The 19,481-nt window shown below is 46.2% G+C and overlaps 3 protein-coding genes across 3 annotated transcripts; 2 read left to right on the plus strand and 1 right to left on the minus strand.

Moving 5' to 3' along the window:
• Positions 1-4,747: 4,747 nt before the first annotated feature.
• On the plus strand, positions 4,748-6,111 carry LOC133883994 (uncharacterized). Its single transcript, XM_062323406.1, has 2 exons — positions 4,748-5,004; positions 5,076-6,111. Exons 1-2 carry the CDS (start codon positions 4,748-4,750, stop codon positions 6,109-6,111), a joined length of 1,293 nt encoding a protein of 430 aa, XP_062179390.1.
• A 322-nt stretch (positions 6,112-6,433) lies between these two features.
• LOC133914834 (glutathione S-transferase T3-like) lies at positions 6,434-10,172 on the minus strand. The gene is made up of 3 exons (XM_062357833.1): positions 9,882-10,172; positions 7,397-7,832; positions 6,434-7,200 (listed from the first exon to the last, which is right to left on the minus strand). The coding sequence occupies exons 1-3, from the start codon at positions 10,115-10,117 to the stop codon at positions 6,580-6,582; spliced, it is 1,293 nt and encodes a 430-aa protein (XP_062213817.1). The 5' UTR covers positions 10,118-10,172; the 3' UTR covers positions 6,434-6,579.
• A 5,397-nt stretch (positions 10,173-15,569) lies between these two features.
• Positions 15,570-18,362, plus strand: LOC133914841 (pollen-specific leucine-rich repeat extensin-like protein 1). Its single transcript, XM_062357838.1, has one exon. The coding sequence runs from the start codon at positions 15,972-15,974 to the stop codon at positions 17,922-17,924; it is 1,953 nt and encodes a 650-aa protein (XP_062213822.1). The 5' UTR covers positions 15,570-15,971; the 3' UTR covers positions 17,925-18,362.
• The last annotated feature ends 1,119 nt before the right edge of the window (positions 18,363-19,481 follow it).

Genomic DNA, 19,481 nt, shown 5'->3' on the forward strand with positions numbered 1-19,481 from the left:
CGCTCACGTTTTCCACCCCTACGACCCTTATCCTGGCACAGGACACTAAACATGTGCTCCGCAGTCCCCTCTTGATTAGCGCGATGCATGCATGCCTTCTTTGTGACCTTCTCCATATACCCACATAGCATCCGTCCATAAAGCATACGATTATCCTCCATTACATTTTTAGCATATGCGTACCGATCAATAAAGTATTTACAAGTCCCATGCAAAATGCCTTCTACAATTCCAACGAGTGGGAGGGACCTCATTACTCGCATGACCCAGTTATAAACCTCAGCAAGATTTGTTGTCATTACTCCATACCTTGCCCCACCACTGTCTATTTTTCATTTGGTTCATTACGTATCCACTGTGAAAAGCTCCTAATAGCTGACCCTGACCTCCTTACTATCTGAGGAGTACAGCAAAGCCTATTTTTCATTTGGTTCATTACGTATCCACTGTGAAAAGCTCCTAATAGCTGACCCTGACCTCCTTACTATCTGAGGAGTATCTGTTATGAGAGGTCCAAGGTCCAAGAGCTATCGGTTCATCACCAGTGGGTGCAACCTCTGCTGTCTGTTTCAGAGTTAGTTCGTCCAGTCTTGCCCATAGGGCATTGAACTTCCGTTGCTGGTTTTGACTGCACAATTTTTTGAAAATCTTCATCAACTCTTTGTTTTTGAAATGTATATAGAAGTTCACACCCATATGGCGCATGCACCACCTGCTCTCCAGGTCGGGCCACTATACTGCAACACCCCGCCGAACACTCCCATGCTGCATATCCAGCAAAGCCTGCAACAACCCTGCATGTCTATCATAAATCAGACACACATCTGGCCGATCAAGAACAATATCATGTTTCACCCGCTCAAAGAACCAATACCAGTTGTCCCCGTTCTCACTCTCCACGAAGGCAAACCCTAGTGGCAGGACTTGGTTGTTACCGTCGACCCCAATTGCAGACAATATATGTCCTTTGTACTTCCCAGTTAGGAATGTCCCATCCAGGCAAATGATGGGTCGAAAATACCGAAATGTTTTAATGGTTGCAACGAATTCAAAGAAAGCACGCTGCAATACTCGTTTCCCACTGTACTCCGCATCAGTGGAGGGGTAATGCTTGATATCATAGTAACTGCCTGGGTTCCTTCCACATATTGTGGCTAATTGACGAGGTAGATTGTGATATGAATCTTCATATATTCCGAACCTTATCTCAATAGCCTTCTGTTTCGTCCTCCATACCTTTACATAGTTTATTGTATACTGGAACATTTGTTCAATAGCACGGATTATTGATCGTGGCTCATACCTTAGGCTGTTCATAATCTCCCCATACATAACATTAGCAATAAAAGCAGATGATAGCCGGTGGACGAACTCTATTTCCTCAATGTGATAATTATGTTCCCTGACTATTGAGCACTGCCAATAGTCTACCCATTTCCCTCTGAATACGTGCACCCGCCAAGGACATTGAGTCACCAAACACTTCACATCATACTCCCTTTTACTGGATTTAACAACCTTGAACTGCGTCCGAAGAGACAGCAATCAGAATTTAACTGCATCAATAACAGCCTCCTTTATAGGGTACATAGCAACCTGAGACACCTCATTCTCATGATACTGCCATGGTGTCCGATCAGCCTCACTAACTACCAGTTTTGAAAATTCATGATCCCTCCACTCTGCAGGCACTGGAGCATTACCCTCCTCGTTAGATGAATCCCCATCGGCAACGGCTTCCTCCAGCTCTTGATCCTCCAACTCCACCTCTTCAATTATACTAGGGATATGCTCCCCCTCATCGGCTACACCCATCGGTTGCATCTCAGAAATATCCCCAACATCTGCCCTGGTCCTGACATTTACCAGGTCTGATTCATCTTCCACTGCCTCACTTGGTCCTGCTACTGCTTCTGCAAAGTTTACCTCTGTTTGATCTTTCTGATACGCCTTAGCTAACAAAATCAGATGCAGATCATGTTCACAAGATATATCTATATACTGCCTCTAAGTTGATGTGGCTTCGATCGGAACAAGCTCGCCAAAGTATCCCTAACTACCACAGCTGATGACAGCTTTCAGCTTAAGATTATGTTGCTGCGGATCCAGTTGAAAAAACCGCATCGGCCACTTGCACACACCCGCAATGGTCATCTCATTAGCTTTACTAAGACCCTTAATGACATTACGAAATCCAGACAGATCTACACCGTTAGGACCATACATAATTTCATCCTCACCATAATATATCTGAAAAAATTAATTTATCTGTCATCCCTGAAAACATCCGCAAATATAACCAATGTTAAGACTGACGAACTATATTTCTGAGTATTGGAAAAAAAATACCAACACCGATTCATGCCTAACAATAGGTTCTTCAATAATACCCCTAATCAAACTAACCTATAATTATTACTCTATACAATCTACATTTAATAGCCATCCTACCATATCGAAATTAATATTGACAGTATACTAGCATTTTCTAAACCCTAAACCCTAGATCATACAGTGCTAATTCCTATATCACACAATGGTACCTTACAATTATTACTCTGTACAATCTACATATTCAAAACTACCACACTACAAATAATATTTTGTATTTAATTGCTATCCTACTATATCGTAATTAATATTGACAATATTCTACTAAATACAGTATTTTCTAAACCCTAGGTCATACATGTCTAAACTATATGTCATACAGTGCTACTATACTTATTAACAACAATAAAAAAGTATACAAGAAATTACCGGAAAGTGCTCTTCAAATCCGCGGATCAAATACAGTAGGGATTCGCCGCGCTCTCTTCCTCTCCTCTCCTCTCTTCTCCTCTCCTCCCTCTTCAGAGCTTTCTCTTTTTTCGGATTAAAATGATGATTTCTTCTCAATTTTCAGCCTTTTATAGAGAAGGGAGGAGGTGGGGAGTGGGCGGGCAGCCTCCTTACCGCTCCTGAGAGGGCGGTAAGGGCCCTAACCGTCCTCTCAAGGGCGGTAAGATGTAACGCGCACGGGAAGGCTGTTCCCACCCTCTCAAGGGCGGTAAAGAGGTATAACCGTCATTTGAGAAGGCTGCAGGCGTCTATTTTGTAATTTTTTTATGGAGATTTTATTTTTTTTATATTTTTTATGAAAAAATATAAAAAAGAACTCTAAACTTTGACCCGATCAGGCCAGGCCGGCACAGTAATTTTCGGACCAAAAGGAGTCCAGCTGAGGTCCTTGTTCCTCCGGAAACCATGCATTCTTGACGTACGTGAGCTGCCAAGCAATGAAAAACGTGCTCGTACGCAGGTAGAGTTCCTGCATGATGCATGTCAGCCATGTACACGCGCATGTATGATAGGTAGGGATAAAAACGGATCGGTTACAAAAATCTTCTAATTATTTTTACTTTTACATTTTATCAATCGGACAGAAATAGAAACAGGATAGACACGAGTGAAAACGGTCCGGACATAATCAGAGAGTCAAAAACGAACTAATACGATCGGAAAAATACTGATATCGGTTGGGATTCGAAAATATAAAATAGAAACACCGACAAAAAAACTATTAAAACATGTTAACATGTATAAGTTTAACATGATTTTCAAATAAACCAAACTAATAAGTATAATGAACTAATCTAATCATCAAGTTGTATGAAAGTAAAAAATGTCATATGATTTTTTTATTCATATGACATATCATTTTTATCAATACTTGACAAAGAAAAGTAAATAACTTCTGAGAAAAAACTTTAAAAAATAGAAAAAAAAAGAAACTACGATGGAGTGTTTTCTTCTACTACCTTTTTACCAAGAGCCTAATAAACTATCCTTATATCGGCAACGACAAAGCAGCCCAGCCTGTTAGGAGCAATAAGCTTTTCTACTTAGACTAGTAGGGATGAGGCGCTGAGTTGGTGGTCTAAATGTTAGAAAAACAAGATATTCCAGATTTATTTGGAAAAAAACAGATGGAAAATATCTCAGCCGTTTTTGTTCCCGTTTTCGTGAAGCTTGTTCCGTTTCTGTCCTATTTCCGTTTTTGTCAGCAAGTACAAAAACGATCGGAGAAAACAGGAAATGGTTCTCGGACGGGACGGAATTTGTCCATACCGTTTTTATCCTAAGGCCATCTACAGCAGCTACCTCAAAATTTCATCCTTAAAAACACTATTACAGCATACCCTATCACTATTACAGCATCTCTCAATCCCTCCATCTCCAGCAGCTACTCTAAATCTCATCCACTATCTTCTCTCCCTTATATTAAATTGATTTTTTCCCAACCGCCATAACCGACGCAGGAGGAAAGGTTTTTCGCAGGATCCCGTTGCAGCGCCTATTGAAAAATACGGACACAATATATTTCTAAGAAATAAAATTTCTTAGAAATTTTATTTGCGGACGATATTGTTGCATTAAATATTTGAGTGATTTTTTATGGTCTGTGCACCTGCAAGGACGCACTCGAAAATTTTGGTTTGAAACGTACCGAAGGATGATATGGGAGCCATGCAATGTACCGTGTACATTAGAAGGGCCGAATCACCTCTGCGGGTTATTGACCAGGTCTGGCTTAGAGCGGAAGGAACTGGGCACCATCATGTGTAAGAAGGACGAGAGGCTTGCCGCCGAAGCCTCACGGGGACTGGCTTCCAGGGGAAGGAACGGGGTTGGCTTCCGTCACAAGGCTCATGATATCCCTATATATATGAGGCTATGGTACTCATAATTCCCAAGCCATGAAAAAATGGATCGTCGCGAAGCATGGAAGGAGACTGTGAGGGAGTTGTGTTTTGGCAATGACTCTTCCGATGAGGAAGATAATTTGTTCCTAGCCACTGTGAGTGAGTTGCACCAGGCGGAGGCATCACAGCGGGGACCGTGGGGTGGTTCATTGCCAGGCCGACGGCGTATCGAGCGGAACCGGCTGGAGGGGCATCATAGGTTGTTTAATGACTACTTCGCCGATCACCCGGTGTACCCAGATTACATCTTCCGTCGCAGGTAATGTTACGAAAATGTACAATCTTATCGCAGTTGTACGATGAAATGGCTTATGCTCGTCGGTCCTGCAGGTTTAGGATGAAACGGGACCTATACCTCAAGATTGTACAGGCAGTTGCGGACCAGGACCCGTGGTTCCAACAGAGGAGGAATGCTGCTGGCGAGCTCGGCCTGTCGGCATTGCAGAAAGTCACTGCGGCGTTTCGTATGCTCGCGTACGATGCTCCCGCCGATTCTCTCGATGAGTGCCTCCGCCTAGGGGAGTCCACTATAATTGAGAGTATGAGACGGTTTGTACGAGCCGTGGTCGGGGTATTCTGGGACGAGTACCTCCGTGCTCCTAATGAGGAGGACACGGCGCGCTTGATTACTATGAACGAGCGAAGAGGGTTCCCCGGGATGCTCGGAAGCATAGATTGTATGCATTGGAGGTGGAAGAACTGTCCAACAGCGTGGTCTGGTTCCTTCTCGGGCCACGTGAACTCACCGACAATTATCCTAGAGGCCGTGGCGTCACAGGACTTGTGGATTTGGCATGCTTTCTTCGGCATGCCTGGTTCGCTAAACGACATCAACGTTCTTCACCGCTCCCATCTCCTCGACAATCTTGCCACTGGAGTGGCCCCCCAGGTCCAATATTCCATTAACGGACATGACTACACCATGGGGTACTACCTTGCAGATGGTATCTATCCGGAATGGGCCACCTTCGTGAAGCCTATTCCTTGTCCAGTTGGGAGGAAGCGCCAGCACTTCGTCGTTCAGCAGGCGGCATTAAGGAAGGATGTGGAACGTGCCTTTGGGGTCCTCCAAGCCAGGTTCCCCATAGTGAGGGGGGCTACGAGGATATGGGACGAGGAAACACTGCACAATATCATGACCGCCTGCATTATCATGCATAACATGATAATCGAAGATGAGAGACCCGAAGGGGACGTCGAACACGTGTACGACGGTTCAGGTGTTCCTGTTGAGGCATCACGCAACCTAACACCCACACTTGAAGCATTTGCACACCGGTATGGGATGATAACTAGCAGGCATGGGCACCACCAACTGCGTGACGATCTTGTCGAGCATCTGTGGCAGTTCCACGGAGTAGAGTAGTGTGTATTATGTTCAATAATGTGTAATATGTAATCAAGCGCATTACGTATTATGTTCAATAAATTGTCCCGTTTCCTTAGTAAACTGTCGCACGGCCAAAAGAAGGATGTGGACCATGCTGTCCAGCAGCATGCGGGCAGCAGCACAGCACACACATGAGCTATCGGGTAGCAGCACAGCAAACCCTTCAGCTATCTGGCACCAGCACAAACCCTTCAGCTATGAGGCAATTAGTACATTATCAAAAAACCGCAAACATCATGTTCAGGAGTCCAAAAAAAATGCAACACATAGATCACCAACTGCAATACCAGTACCATGCCCTAACATACACTGGACAAGCTCACAGCAAATCAACCACACTCAACGAAAACTGTTATGGCAGTAAACGAAAACTGTTATACTTTCACAAGGATAAACTCGACCACGATGTCGCCATGTCATACAAACCCGCAATTAGGTTCACAATTACGAAGATGGGCCTCCGGTGACGCGCCGAGCGGCAATGATGCTCTGCCTGAGGCTCTTGTAGTAGGCCAGCTGGTCCTCGTCCATTTGAGACAGGTCCATGCTCATTATGTTCCTCTCCTCCTTCTGCTTTTCCATTTGCATACGCTCCGCCTCGAGCCTTAACCTCTGCTGCTCCTTCTCCAGTTCCATTTTCATTCTTTCTTCCTCGAGCCGTAGCCTTCGCCGCTCTACATCCATCAACTCAGCAAACCTCTCTGCTCTTTCCTTTTCAATTTTGTCTTTCATTGCCAACTGGCGGTCGAACAGGTCTGTCATGGGTGCAGAAGCCGAACTGGACGACGACGTACCTCGGGCTTCCTTGGACCGAGTGCGACCAGGAGGACGTTTGGCACGGTCACCAGCGTTGGATGTGGTTGCATCAACATCCTCTGCTCCGTTCAAGCCGCCAGACGAGGCTACATTGGGAGTGGAGGAGGGGCTTGCCGCGGCGGATGTCTTCTGCCTTTTCCGGGAGGTTTCTACATGCCACTTGGGATGATCCCTCAACTCCCTCCAACATGGCAGCATGGTGAACTCCTTATGCTCAGCGGCTTGAAACATCTTGCATGCCTCCACAACCTCCAATATGCAAAAAACATGGTTCATCAGCGGATAGAAGTGCAACAGATATTGCATATGAGCATTGTCAGAAAAGATGCTAGTGTAGTGAACGGAGAAGTACTATCAAAATGATGCTGTACAAAGTGGATGAATCAGTACTGTGCTAGGTAAACAAGGCTGAAATGCAAGTATTTTTGGTGACCTAATGACGTACCATCTCGGCCTCGGTTGTGCCACTCCTCCTATTGCGCTGCGCCCTAGCATAGTGGCCGCAGAACTTCTGCACCATACCGTTGATGAATGTCCATCTCCCCTGCAGCGACTTCCTATTGCGCGTGGAGGTGAATGTTTTGTTTTCATGGTAGGAAGACTCCACCCGCTGCCAGAAAGCACCCAAACTTTGGTTGGTCCCGACCACAGGATCCATGCTCACTTGCAACCATGCTCCCACCAGTAGTAGGTCCTCCTCCACCCTGTAACTAGAACCACGGCCACCCCCAGGTGCGACATCTCCCGGAGCCTCCACGCACTGCACATCTCCCGAAGGGATCTGGCTGCCAAATATGCTGTCCTGGGTTAGCGGCGTAACATCGGCCCAATTCATTTCCTCACTGTCGCCACGAAGGAAACCGGCGTACTCCATAGATTCCCTGAACACATCAACAAAAGCAAATGGACAAACTTTCCACGGACATGAGTATACTGATTCTGAAATTAACTTTGGAAAATAACATAGGTACGCGACCATCACATAAAAACCTGCCATAGCAGTTCATGCACAAATTGTTACGTCTTACGCATTATGACATACATAACAGCTTAGAAGTGCAACACACACATTACGGCATAATCGACACAGCTAAGTATGCACCCTGACCAACTACATGCTACCAGAATGATCGGATTCGTAGGGCATGCTATCCTCCGAAAAGAGTAACTCATCAGGGCTCCAATCAACGGGAACCAAGTCATCATCGGGGACGGGCAACGATCCAGAACCTTCCTCTGCCTCGTCATCGCTCCCATTGTCGTCCTCACCAACTCGGTTCAAAGCATCTTCCACTTCAAAACCAAGTTGTTCAAGGTCTGCCGCAATGGTCTCGACCTGAAGAAGTGCCATGTTTAGGTCGACGGCAGCTGGGGTGTTCTCCGGACTCAGGTTATCACTGACCACCTGCTGCAAAGCGTCAGCCGCCACCTGAACACGGGCTTGCATCTTCGACACAATATCGGCTAGCTCGGCGGAGTCCATCTACAAGCAAGGGAGCGGGAACACAAAAGCGACAAACTAAATTGGACCTCAAAGTAATCACTTCAATGAAATTTCATGCACAATACATAAGTACACAGTACTTCCCTCTAGTATATGTCCCATTATCACTAATGTTCCCCCTTATTTTACATGAAGATTCTACAACATACCCCTAATGTCACATTATCCATATAGTAACTCAACCTACATTTCAGTAACTACTCCATACAGATTTCAAAACCTTCACCTCAAAACTATCACAAACCAACCACATCAGTGCCAGCACTTGCACTCAAACTTCAATTATCACTTCAATGAAGTTTCATGCACAATACATAAGTACACATGACTTCCCTCCAGTATATGTCTCATTATCACTAATGTTCCACCTTATTTTACATGAATATTCTACAACATACCCCTAATGTCACATTATCCATATAATAACTCAACCTACATTTCAGTAACTACTCCATACAGATTTCAAAACCTTCACCTCTAAACAAACACATACCAACCACATCAGTGTCAGCACTTGCACTCAAACTACAATTGTCATTTGCAGGTTTCTTCATCAGTGGCACATAAAGCAATTCTGAACTCACTATGATCACTATTACATTTCACATGACTAAATTTGCAGTAGCCTATTCAAGGTTGTTCCCTGCCCTATTGTGTTCTCAACATCCCAGCATTCCATTAACAGTAAGATCATTTGGTTCAAAGGTACCCTGTGTACAGCCCCCAGAACAGCAAAACCATTTCACACTTTCCTACAAATTCTAATCCTTCAGAGGAACAAACATCCTATCACAGCCCATTTCGAAGCCAAAGCACAGCAAAAAATGAAACCAGGTGTCTACTGAAATTATGCATAGTAGGAGTACTTCAACTACCAGACAAGGTGTTCATGTATTTCAATTCTTTCTGTACAGGACCTGCTACGAAGAAATGGATTGGGCCGGATTAACCAGACAACTACCCTCTATTCCTTAGTAATCCAGCTGATTGCCAAACCATTTCACACTGTGAAGTAAATTCTAATCCTTCAGACGAACAAATATCCTATCACAGCCACAGAACAGCACACCATTTCAACCTAAATCCTTCTAATCTGAAAGAGAACTCCAACTCAGATCACGCCGTAATCAAATTGAGCTCATTCGCTCCTTAACCTACAATCCGACCATTTTGCTCCCCAAATCACTGCAACTACGCATCATTGCCTGCCAGATCCGGATGCTTAGTGTGCCACACCCTCAGATCCGTGATTAAAACAAAAATCTCTGGCACAATCGCACCCAACACCCTGCAAATCGCTTCATACAATGGCCGAACCTTCCCTACACCACCTACATCGATCAATCCCCATCAGTGGCGATGCCAACCCCCTGCACCACCACCCATCCTAGCCGCGTATCCATGGATCGAGGAGCGGAGGACTTACCACAGGCTTCGGGTCGACCTCCGTGTTCCTTGGGCGCCGGCGGCCGAGCTAACCGAAGGTGGGGAACCCGCCGGATCCGCGTCGTCTTCCGCCTCACCGGAGGCGCGTCGCTTGCGCTGGCCCCCCGACGTCCCCGCCTCGCCGCCGCACCCTCTCGCCACCTCCACTTCCGAGTCTCCGCGGGACCAACGGCTTGGACTCGCTTCCCCTCGCGCACAGGGTTGCGGCGCCCGCATCGCCCCGCAAATTTGCCGACAGGCCTTCGCTCTCCGCTTCCCTGTGCCACGCGATACGGTAGCCGCTGGAGAGCGTTGCGGCCGGCTTCGGGCGAAATGTCGAGCGCTACAGGCGTTTACGGAGCGGATAAGGACTCCGCTGGAGTTGGTCTAATGATATGAGAGAGAGACCCTGGAGAAAAAGGAGAGGGACGCGGCGCAAGTAAGGGGCCTGGCTGTCGCGGTTTCGTTCCGTACGCGGCAGCCAACAACCAACCAAGGAAACGGATCCTCTGTGGCAACTGCAGAGAGCTACAGTAGAGTGCATTAGGAGCACTCCACAGTCCTTGATCTAGAGGTGGATGGATTGGATGACTCGCTACAGTAGAATCAAACGCCTCTACAGTAATCTGCAGTAAACAGTAATTAATTAATGCAGAGAACTGTAGCAGCAGACTCATATTACTGTGTAAACAGTAATCCTCTGCATTAATCATCATTAATGCAGAGGATCTGTGTCCACCAACCAAGGCGGGCTCACCGGCAACGGAACGCTCCCTCAGCAAGGCGACGCCACCCGCAACGCAAGTCTTCATCCTCGTCGTCGTCGTAAAATAATAGTCTACTCCACCGCTCCTGCTCTTCGTGAGCAACGTGGCTGCCTCCCGGCTCAAGGTCAAGCTCGCTCGCTTTTCCGTTCACATTTTATTTAAAAAATAAAAATTATATATTTTAACTAACAGTTAGTCAAAGTATAAGTATGTATTTAGTATATAAAATTTTTATCATTAAGTTCGTAATTTAAAGTGCATTCACACTATATTTGTTTTGTGGCTATAAGTGATATACTTATATGAGAAAATTATGAAAAAAAATTATATTTTGAAGATCAAACCAGAAACAAAATACGGCATATATTCTTAAACAGAGGAAGTACTTAATATACATGAATGATTGACTTTAAAAGAAACTAAAAAAAAACGCAGCGTCTACGCTATGCATTCATGCTTGACTTTAAAGGAAACTAAAAACCCGCACATGTATAAGGAGTACGTAGGTTTCTACGCAACGATGTCGAATATATGTCTGCAGATTACCTGTCAACTGTCAAGTGTTGTGTATTGATCGATATGCTGGCCCTGGGCCAATCATTTGCACTGAAAGCCTCCTGGAAAGTGTGCGCCGGCCAACCAACGGTCCAGAGGACTAGTTTGGATAGAATGTTGTTTCCGAGCTTTAGTTAGCTGAAGAAGTGACTATAGCCGTTAGATTTTGGTGGTTGATTTTTATAATAAATTTTTAGCTTCTCAGTAAATTAAAAGCTACAAAAATTAGTCAGAACCTGCTTATCAGCTTTTAGTTCATTTCAGCTACAGTTCCTTAGCCAGCTAAAAGTCACCGGAAGCCGAAACCAGAAGCCAGCCGTTTAGATAGCTTCTAACTTTTTTAGGAAAAAATTGAAAAAACCTATCAAATAGGGGAAGAGTCCATAACATCCTTGGGTTTTGGGGAAAAAATAGGTTGAAAGGGGAAACACACATCACTCTCTTCATTGGGTTCGTCGCTTTGAGGCTTAGGTAGTGTTTGGTTAGAGAGTGGTGTGAGATGGAATGATATTATCCATGTATTTAAGGATAGGATGATCCAGATACTTGTTTGGTGTGTATGATGGAATAAGCTTATTTTAGGACCTCAGATTCAACGTTAGTGTCACGTCCCTAATAGAACGGTTGTGTCCTGACATTTTTTTGATAGTTTCATCTAAAATATTTGAAGAATATTCTTTAATTCTGGACCATCATATTCCGCCGCTCTCCACCAAACAACTCAAAAACATAATAGACCTATCTCGTCTCATGCCATCCCATGAACCAAAGACTACCTTACACCATACTTCCTCTATGGTAAAAAAAATAGACACGGTCACCAATATCTTATGTTGATCACTAATTACTTGTATGCAATATATAGAAAACTTGTGGTATTATAAAAACTACTTTTCAAACAAATCAAGCTATACTTTTTAAAAGATCAATCGAAATGTTCAAAAGGATATTGATGGACAAAATTTAAACATATTAACCGTACACAATCCAAAACGACAATATTTTGTAACTAGAGAGGTGTCTATCTCTATATATAAGTTCAAAAGAAGTACGCAAACTATGTACTGTATATGGGATCAAACGCAATAAAAGTAGCGTATCAAACATCATGTAGATTGAACGGCGACGGTTCAAAGTCCAACTAGGAGCGAATTAAGGACGGCTTTTGGAGCGTCCCAATATCGAATTCATGATTTGGAGCAAAGTTCAAGGTTGTCCATTGGGAGTGTTGATCGTTTATTGGAGATCCATTTCCACATTGAATCAACGAACGGTACGGTGGTCGATGAGTTGATAATTAAGCGGAATGTGGTTACCACCGTACGCTTGCAAGGACAAGCTCGCAGCCCCGTTGTCTTGTACACGGTCTCGAGACCCTAGCTAGGAGAACACGACGTCCTGATCCCACAGTAGCAGTTGCAGCGTCCATGTCAATTAAGCTGTCGTTGCCTTGGCGCCATCGATCGTCTCCCCATGCATGGACCTCAAGACCAGGGTCCCCTGCAGGCTCCCAAATCACACCACCGCCCATGCACATCTCTCCATCTCTCTCATCACCATCAACCAAACCCCCAGAAAAAGAAGAACACAAATAAGAAAACCAAACACTAAAAGATAAGCACGGGACAGATGGGCAGATAGAAATGAACCAACAAAAATATCAAGTGATGGATGGGATGAACAATCATAGGTGGGGAGAAGGACGGAAATGGAGCTGCATGGCTTGCATTCCTTTACAAGCAACGTACATGCACCCTACCCTTAAACTATTGGCGTTGCTTTATCCTTTCTCCCTCCTTTTTGGCCAGGTGATTAGTAGTCTCATCTCTCATGGATTAGGCATGAGGCTACACATAGCTCTTTCTTCCTTTTTGATTCCAATCCATGAGTACTAGTATTATGTAGTGTTTCGTTCATGGACATGATAAGACGGAAATGATTCATTATATTTTTAAGCTATTTAGATAGACAGTAACAGGATGAAATAATTTAGAATTAGAAAATATTCTTCGAAGATTCGGGAAGGAACCGTTTAAAAAAAAACGACGAACCCACTTCAAATGTGACAATGATGGTGAGTCTAGAGTACTAAAATAAACTTGTTTCATCATACCATCAAATAAATATTTATATAAAAATAAAATCATCACATCCTCAAATATATGAATAGAATCGTTCTATCACACCCTGTTCTCTAAGACTACGCCCAAGGGATTCCCGTCACGGGCGAAATTCCCATCGTGAAGGAATTTTCGTTCCTTTCAGCGCTCCAACGGTTTCTCTTCACGGTTCCCGTCACAAAAGGATTTTCAGGGTCATTCCCTTCATAACGGGATTCTCTCTCATTTCCATTCGTAATTCCCTTCGAAGAAAAGCTGTTAAAGATGAGAGAAATAAAAGGAATGGAAACGAGGAAAGAAATGAGTAAGAAAATGAAATAAAAGGTAGTATGATTGGAGAGGGTCTAATCAAACATTCCTGCACTGTATTCGTGGTCCTTTTCTCTAATTTGTGATTGGTTGTTTATCGATGCAAGTCTGGGCTAGGATCACCGTAGCATGTAGACGAGGAGTATAGTGCTTGGTACGGAAGGCGCCTGCTTTTGGAAGCGATACCTTTCTCACTCTACAAGTGTGGCTAGTGTCCAAATCACCACTTTTTTTCTGGTATCGCCAGCTTCTGCTTCTGCTGTCGTTTTGTGTGGACTTCAGCTGACTTTTGGATCTGGAATCCAACGTTACTCCTTCTAGGGTACATGTGTTCTTGCTTTGGCGCATGTTATTAATTGAAGCTAATTACTATTATTAGCTGCTACCTGTTAGTGTTGATCTCGGCCTCCTATATATCCTAACCGAAACCGTGATAAGGGAGAGCACGGCTCGCCAACATGCCAATTGGGGTGTCAACCAACAATGAGTGCAGTCCCAGGTCGATTAGCGTCACATATAAAATGGGGGGGCTTCAACTTCTCACAAGTTAAGTTTTCTTTCGTGAGACCAACACCACCGTGATATACCTAAACCCTAATCCAATCATTAGGGTGCTAGATCGATACGAAGACCACCGCCACTGCTTCGTCCACGATAGCATCCTCACGCCAACTACTAGAGCAACACGATCTACTACGTCGAACTGCTCTGCACCATGCTCCCTCAAGCGGTACTGATCCCTAATGCGATTCTACGTCGACGGGGCTACACTTCATGGCATCATGAATCATCGGGCTCGGGTATGTACTCACTCTTCCATATTAGGGTGTTCAATTGCTAGGGCTATCAATTTTGATGATTAGATTAAAGATAAGACCTAAAACTACCATCAGTATCAGAATATAAATGAAGGAATATTGGAGCACTAGTACTATAACATTTTATTCGCAAAAGAAAACAAGAATGTAAATTTGGCTTCTCTGGGACATCTTCATTGGATCATTTGAGAAATTTGGCGACGTGTAGAGTGTTGTTTTTTCGTTTCTTTTCTTGCGAACGACGTATATAATGTTTTCAGGAGAAAAAATATAATGCGGTTTGTGTGCATCGATCATATCCAGATATATTTCTGCTGAAGCGTTTGAACGAGATGCTGATAATACGGAGACGCTGGGCCGGATATTGGGAAGGGAAAAGGTGAATGATGAGCCAAGAGGGCCCCCTGTGCTCCACTAAATTTTGTATTGCTCTCGGCTCCGCTCGGCTCGGCTGTATACCATGGGAGGTCGAGAAGGCTGCGCTGGACGAATGATGATGAATGGTTGTGTTTTTTGGACTCACAAGTCGCTTATGTCACAAGCAATGGAACAATGGAACGTAACCCCAAGACCAACCCCCTCTGCTTCAGGAAAACATGTACACGGTTTCCTTTGCCCTGTAGCTCGATCGGCACCAGCTCAGCTCAATGCATCATGAGTGGATGCTGGTTTCAGGATTCTCCTCAGCACAATCACTCAGAAGACGTGGAATATTTAATTTTTTGTCACTCTAGCAGAATGATAATTTCTCGTTAAAGATGACAAATAAGTCATTCTAAATCTATAACAATAGATCTAATAACAAATTTATCACTCCACCAAATAATAGGATGGCAAAAGATCAAATTTGCCCAAGACGTTGCCGTAGCAGCTCGTTAGGTCATGGCAACAGCACACTCGGCACGCAATGCTTGCTTGCGCGGATCACAGGGAAGTCATCAGAAGCACGTGCCTCGGACAAATACGTTAATCACGGAAAGGAATTACCATGTTAATCGGTGATCACCGGTAATGCCAGTTTCACAAAAGAAAAAGAAGAGGAAAATCTGCTTACACGCTGCATTATTGCGGCCGCAGCTGATACTACTTGGCACCGAAGCTTTGGTGCACAAAAGCGCGTAAAGTGTAGACTATTATCAGCAGCAGGAGGAGGTTAAGAGAGCAATTTATTAGGGTCAGGTAGTCAAGTGTCCACCGCATTAGTGATTAGTGTAGAGTGGCTTGCCTAATCATTCCCCAGGCCCCTTGATAATAATCCGAGCAATCGTACGCGCCTCCGCTTTCTTCCAACCAAATCATCGTGTCATTTCGTGCCACAAAATATAACCAAGAGAAGAGAAGAGAAGCAATCACCCAAAGCAAACCATCCTCTCTCACCCAAAGCTCGGATTTGAGAGAGAGAGAGAGAGAGAGAGAGAGAGAGAGAGAGAGAGAGAGAGAGGTGCTTTGCCCTTTTGCCTTTTGGATTTGCATCCAGCTGAGCTGCCAAGAACGCGAGCGACCACGACGGGGAGGTGCTCCAATGGACGGACAGGTCCGGAATGTTTCTGCCGCAGCTGATGGCGCGGCGGCGCCCAGTACCAGCAGTGCCACGGCGTCAACCCCCTACTCCAGCGCCGACGCCGACGACACTGCAGCCGCCGGCGGGGCCAAGGTCTGGGTCCTCGTGCTCCTCTTCGCCCTGCTCCTGCTGCCTTTCCTGCCCTCCGCGATGCGGCGTGGCGGCGGGACTACTTGGGGCGGAGGAGGAAGCGCCGGCGGCGGAGGATACCGCCGCGGCGGGATCAACTTCAAGAGCGGATGGGACGTCGTCAACCTCTGCCTCGTGCTCTTCGCCATCCTCTGCGGGCTCCTTGGCCGCCGCGGCGGTGCCGGTGACGGCGACGGGGAGACTCCCAGCGCGGCAGCGGCCAAGAACGACCGACAGGTGTCTCCGGCGGCGGTGCCGGCCGCTGAGGCCGTGACGGCGGCGGAGTCGACGAGCGTGGGGGACTGGGAGAGCTATGGCTCGTTCTCCAGCTACTCCAGCCAGCACCGCAGCCACGTGCACACGGGGATCCGGCGGATGAAGAGCAGCAGCTCGTACCCAGAGCTGCGGCTCGGCAGCGACGGCGTGTGGGGCCTCGCGTCGCCGGAGTTGGCGTGGCGGTTCTACGACGACGCCGAGCTGTACCGAACCCGGCGGCCGGAGCGGAACTGGGACGTGGACCCACACGTGAGGACGCCGGAGGTGAAGACGATCCCCGTGGACACGTTCGTGGAGAGCCGGAGCTCGCCGCCTCAGGAGCCGCGGAGGCGGAGGAGGAGCGCAGAGAGGCTCCCCAAGATGGCCGAGGTGGAGGAGGAGAGGCCGCAGCGGCGGGAGGCGGCGGTGACGCCGGCGAGGAGCAGGAGGTGGAGCGCGGAGGCGGTGGACGTGAGGCCGGAGCAGGAGGCGCCTCCTCCGCCAGCGCCTCCCCGGCTGCGCAGGCGCAGCGTCGAGAAGCTGCCGAGACCAGAGGAGCTGGAGCAAGAGATAGTAGTGGAAGAGGTCAGGAACCCGCTGCCGCGGCCATCTCCGGTCATGTTCCCCCCTGGAACACCGCCGCCGCCTCCTCCCCCGCCTCCGTCCACGGTGTCGCGCAGCGGCAAGAAGAAGTGGAGCGGCAGCGTGGGCGGCGCCAAGGACCTGGCCTCCGCCATTGCACTGTTCTACCAGAAGAAACGCAAGAGCATAAGCATGAAAACCAAGAGGAGGCCCCATTACCACCACCATTCCGACGACCACTACTCGCAGCCGTCGTCCGACGCGTCGGCGAGCCCTGACGCCACTGCGTGCATCACCAACCGCCCGCCTCCGCCACCGCCGCCTCCCCCGCCCCCGCCGTCCTCCATCTTCTCGAACCTCTTCAAGAAGGGCGGCAGCAAGAGCCGCCGCATCCACTCCGTCGCTCCGCCGCACCCGCCACCCCTGCCTCCACCCACTCGCCGATCCAAGAAACCGCCTCCGTCGCACCCCGCTCCTCCAGCACCACCGCCACCTCCGTCCAGGCCGCGCGCCCACGCGCCCACGCACATGCACACGCACACTCAGGACCAGCCATTGTACCCCAGACGCGCCGTCTACTACACCCACTACCCACTCCCGCCGCCGTCGCCGCCGCTGCCTCCGCCTCCTCCTCCGCCGCCGCCGCTGGCGTCGAAAGGGGAGAAGGAGGCCCCTTCTGTCACGGCATCTCCGGCGCCGGCATACTGCGCGAGCCCCGACGTGAACGCGAAGGCGGACAGGTTCATCGAGAGCTTCCGTGAGGGGCTGAAGCTGGAGAAGCTCAACTCGTACCGGGAGAAGTGGCAGAGGCAGATCCAAGAGGAGGCCACCATCGAGGTTGAGGAGGAGGGGGAGTTCATGGTCATCGGGTCGCTCTTCGGCGACGACGACGATGACATCTCCTTGCCGGAGACGCCGGCGACCAATGCTATCGCCGTCGGCTTCTAACGACACTGACGTTGAAGGGAAAAAAATCAAAGAAAAAAATGAACAAAAAAATGGCTCTCAAAAAATGAAAAGAAAAAAAGATACAACAAAATATATTTTTTCTGCTTGCTATTCCTGGTTTGTTTACAGTGTTTCTGAAGGACCCTTTTTCACTAATTTTGGGTAGTTAGGGGATTGACAATGAGATTTGTGTGAGAGGGTGTCATTGAAGAGGGAGTTTTTCTGTGCTTATTTTAAAATGGCCAAAAAGCTCTCTTAGGTGAGGTGATGTGAATTTCATGTGTGTCTGCACTTTGGAGTTTGTAATATATCATGAGAAAGTAATTGAGCTTTACCTTTTCTTTGTTTATTCTTTTAAAAAAGAAATCCACTACTTTTGTTTGTACGTTTTAGCTTGTCATCTCCTTGGGAATTCTTGTACATGTACAAGTACTTGTATGGACGATTGGAAGGTGTTGTGGGTAGGGATTAAAATTTCGTCGAAATTTTAGTGAAATTTTAGGAATTTCGGAGCGGAATGAAATATCTAATTTTAGAATTTTTTTACTGACACGTGGATTCACAGAGTAGAGGATGAAAAATAATCGAAATTTTAACAAAATTTCACGAATTTTGGCTTTTTCGTTGGTGAAAAAAAAATAAAACGAAATTGAAGTCGCTGGTTGTGGATAATGTTTTTTGCTTGCTGATACCTGCTCCTAGGCTGTTGCGCTGCATGAGCAGTGCTACCTAGCTGTCAAGCACGACTGATCCCCGTGTCTGGTGCGGTCTCGGGATGATTCAATTTAAACTGCGATTAGCTTAATGGATTGGGCACCACCCATCAAGACAACGAAATGTAACAATGCGCATCACCAACTTGACCAAAAAAAGAACACCATCTGCTAGTAGTAATGTAGTTCTGCTAATTAATTCAATTGGGGGTACGGTGTCTTTCGATTGAGGAAAACAAATCTGTAGTTGCTATCAGTTGTCATGTGCGTTAATCCAATTCCAGTGTGCTGATGTAATGCGGCTTTATGAAATCGTGATAGATTAGTGCTAACTAGTCGCCAACCCGTCCATTCGCACCGACTAAACATATGCTTTTTAATTCAGTTGAAACTATAACAAATGTAAAGATTAGACTGCAGCTAATAGAATAATATGTATTTAGATTTTCAGTCTAATCTATTACTACTTGTTATTGCTGTCGTCCATACTTATTCAAAAATGTCTTGAAAATTGAATTCCATGAGTTTGTTGGAGTCCATTTTATCCTCTGTTCTAATTAACATTAGAATTTCGATCTTGTTCATGGAGGATTTGGATATCCATGTACATCCTAGCTTGATATGAAGCTTTTTCAGGATTTTTTCCTGATCCTTTTTAGATAAGTAACTATTGTACATATCAATCGGTATAGCTGTACTCGATATGGATTTTCTTTAAATTTTGCTAAAATCATAAATCTAATATATTAGATGCCTATAAGTTAATTTGAACCATTAGAATATTAGTAAAACCAAATACAAATGGCTAGATTTTTTCTTTCCCTTGGAAAAAATGTAGGAAGTC

This window comes from Phragmites australis, chromosome 1 (assembly GCF_958298935.1).
Source record: "Phragmites australis chromosome 1, lpPhrAust1.1, whole genome shotgun sequence".
NCBI classification, from domain to species: Eukaryota; Viridiplantae; Streptophyta; class Magnoliopsida; order Poales; family Poaceae; genus Phragmites; species Phragmites australis.

Bases quoted from the DNA above. Each gene is read 5' to 3' on its own strand.
- LOC133914834 (XM_062357833.1), bottom strand. From the start codon at position 10,117: ATGCGGGCGCCGCAACCCTGTGCGCGAGGGGAAGCGAGTCCAAGCCGT. The intron at 7,833-9,881 runs GTAAGTCCTCCG...TGATGTGTTCAG, and splicing joins AGGTCGACCCGAAGCCTGTG to GGAATCTATGGAGTACGCCG. The intron at 7,201-7,396 runs GTACGTCATTAG...TGCATATTGGAG, and splicing joins GCACAACCGAGGCCGAGATG to GTTGTGGAGGCATGCAAGAT.
- LOC133883994 (XM_062323406.1), top strand. From the start codon at position 4,748: ATGGATCGTCGCGAAGCATGGAAGGAGACTGTGAGGGAGTTGTGTTTT. The intron at 5,005-5,075 runs GTAATGTTACGA...TCGGTCCTGCAG, and splicing joins GATTACATCTTCCGTCGCAG to GTTTAGGATGAAACGGGACC.
- LOC133914841 (XM_062357838.1), top strand. From the start codon at position 15,972: ATGGACGGACAGGTCCGGAATGTTTCTGCCGCAGCTGATGGCGCGGCG.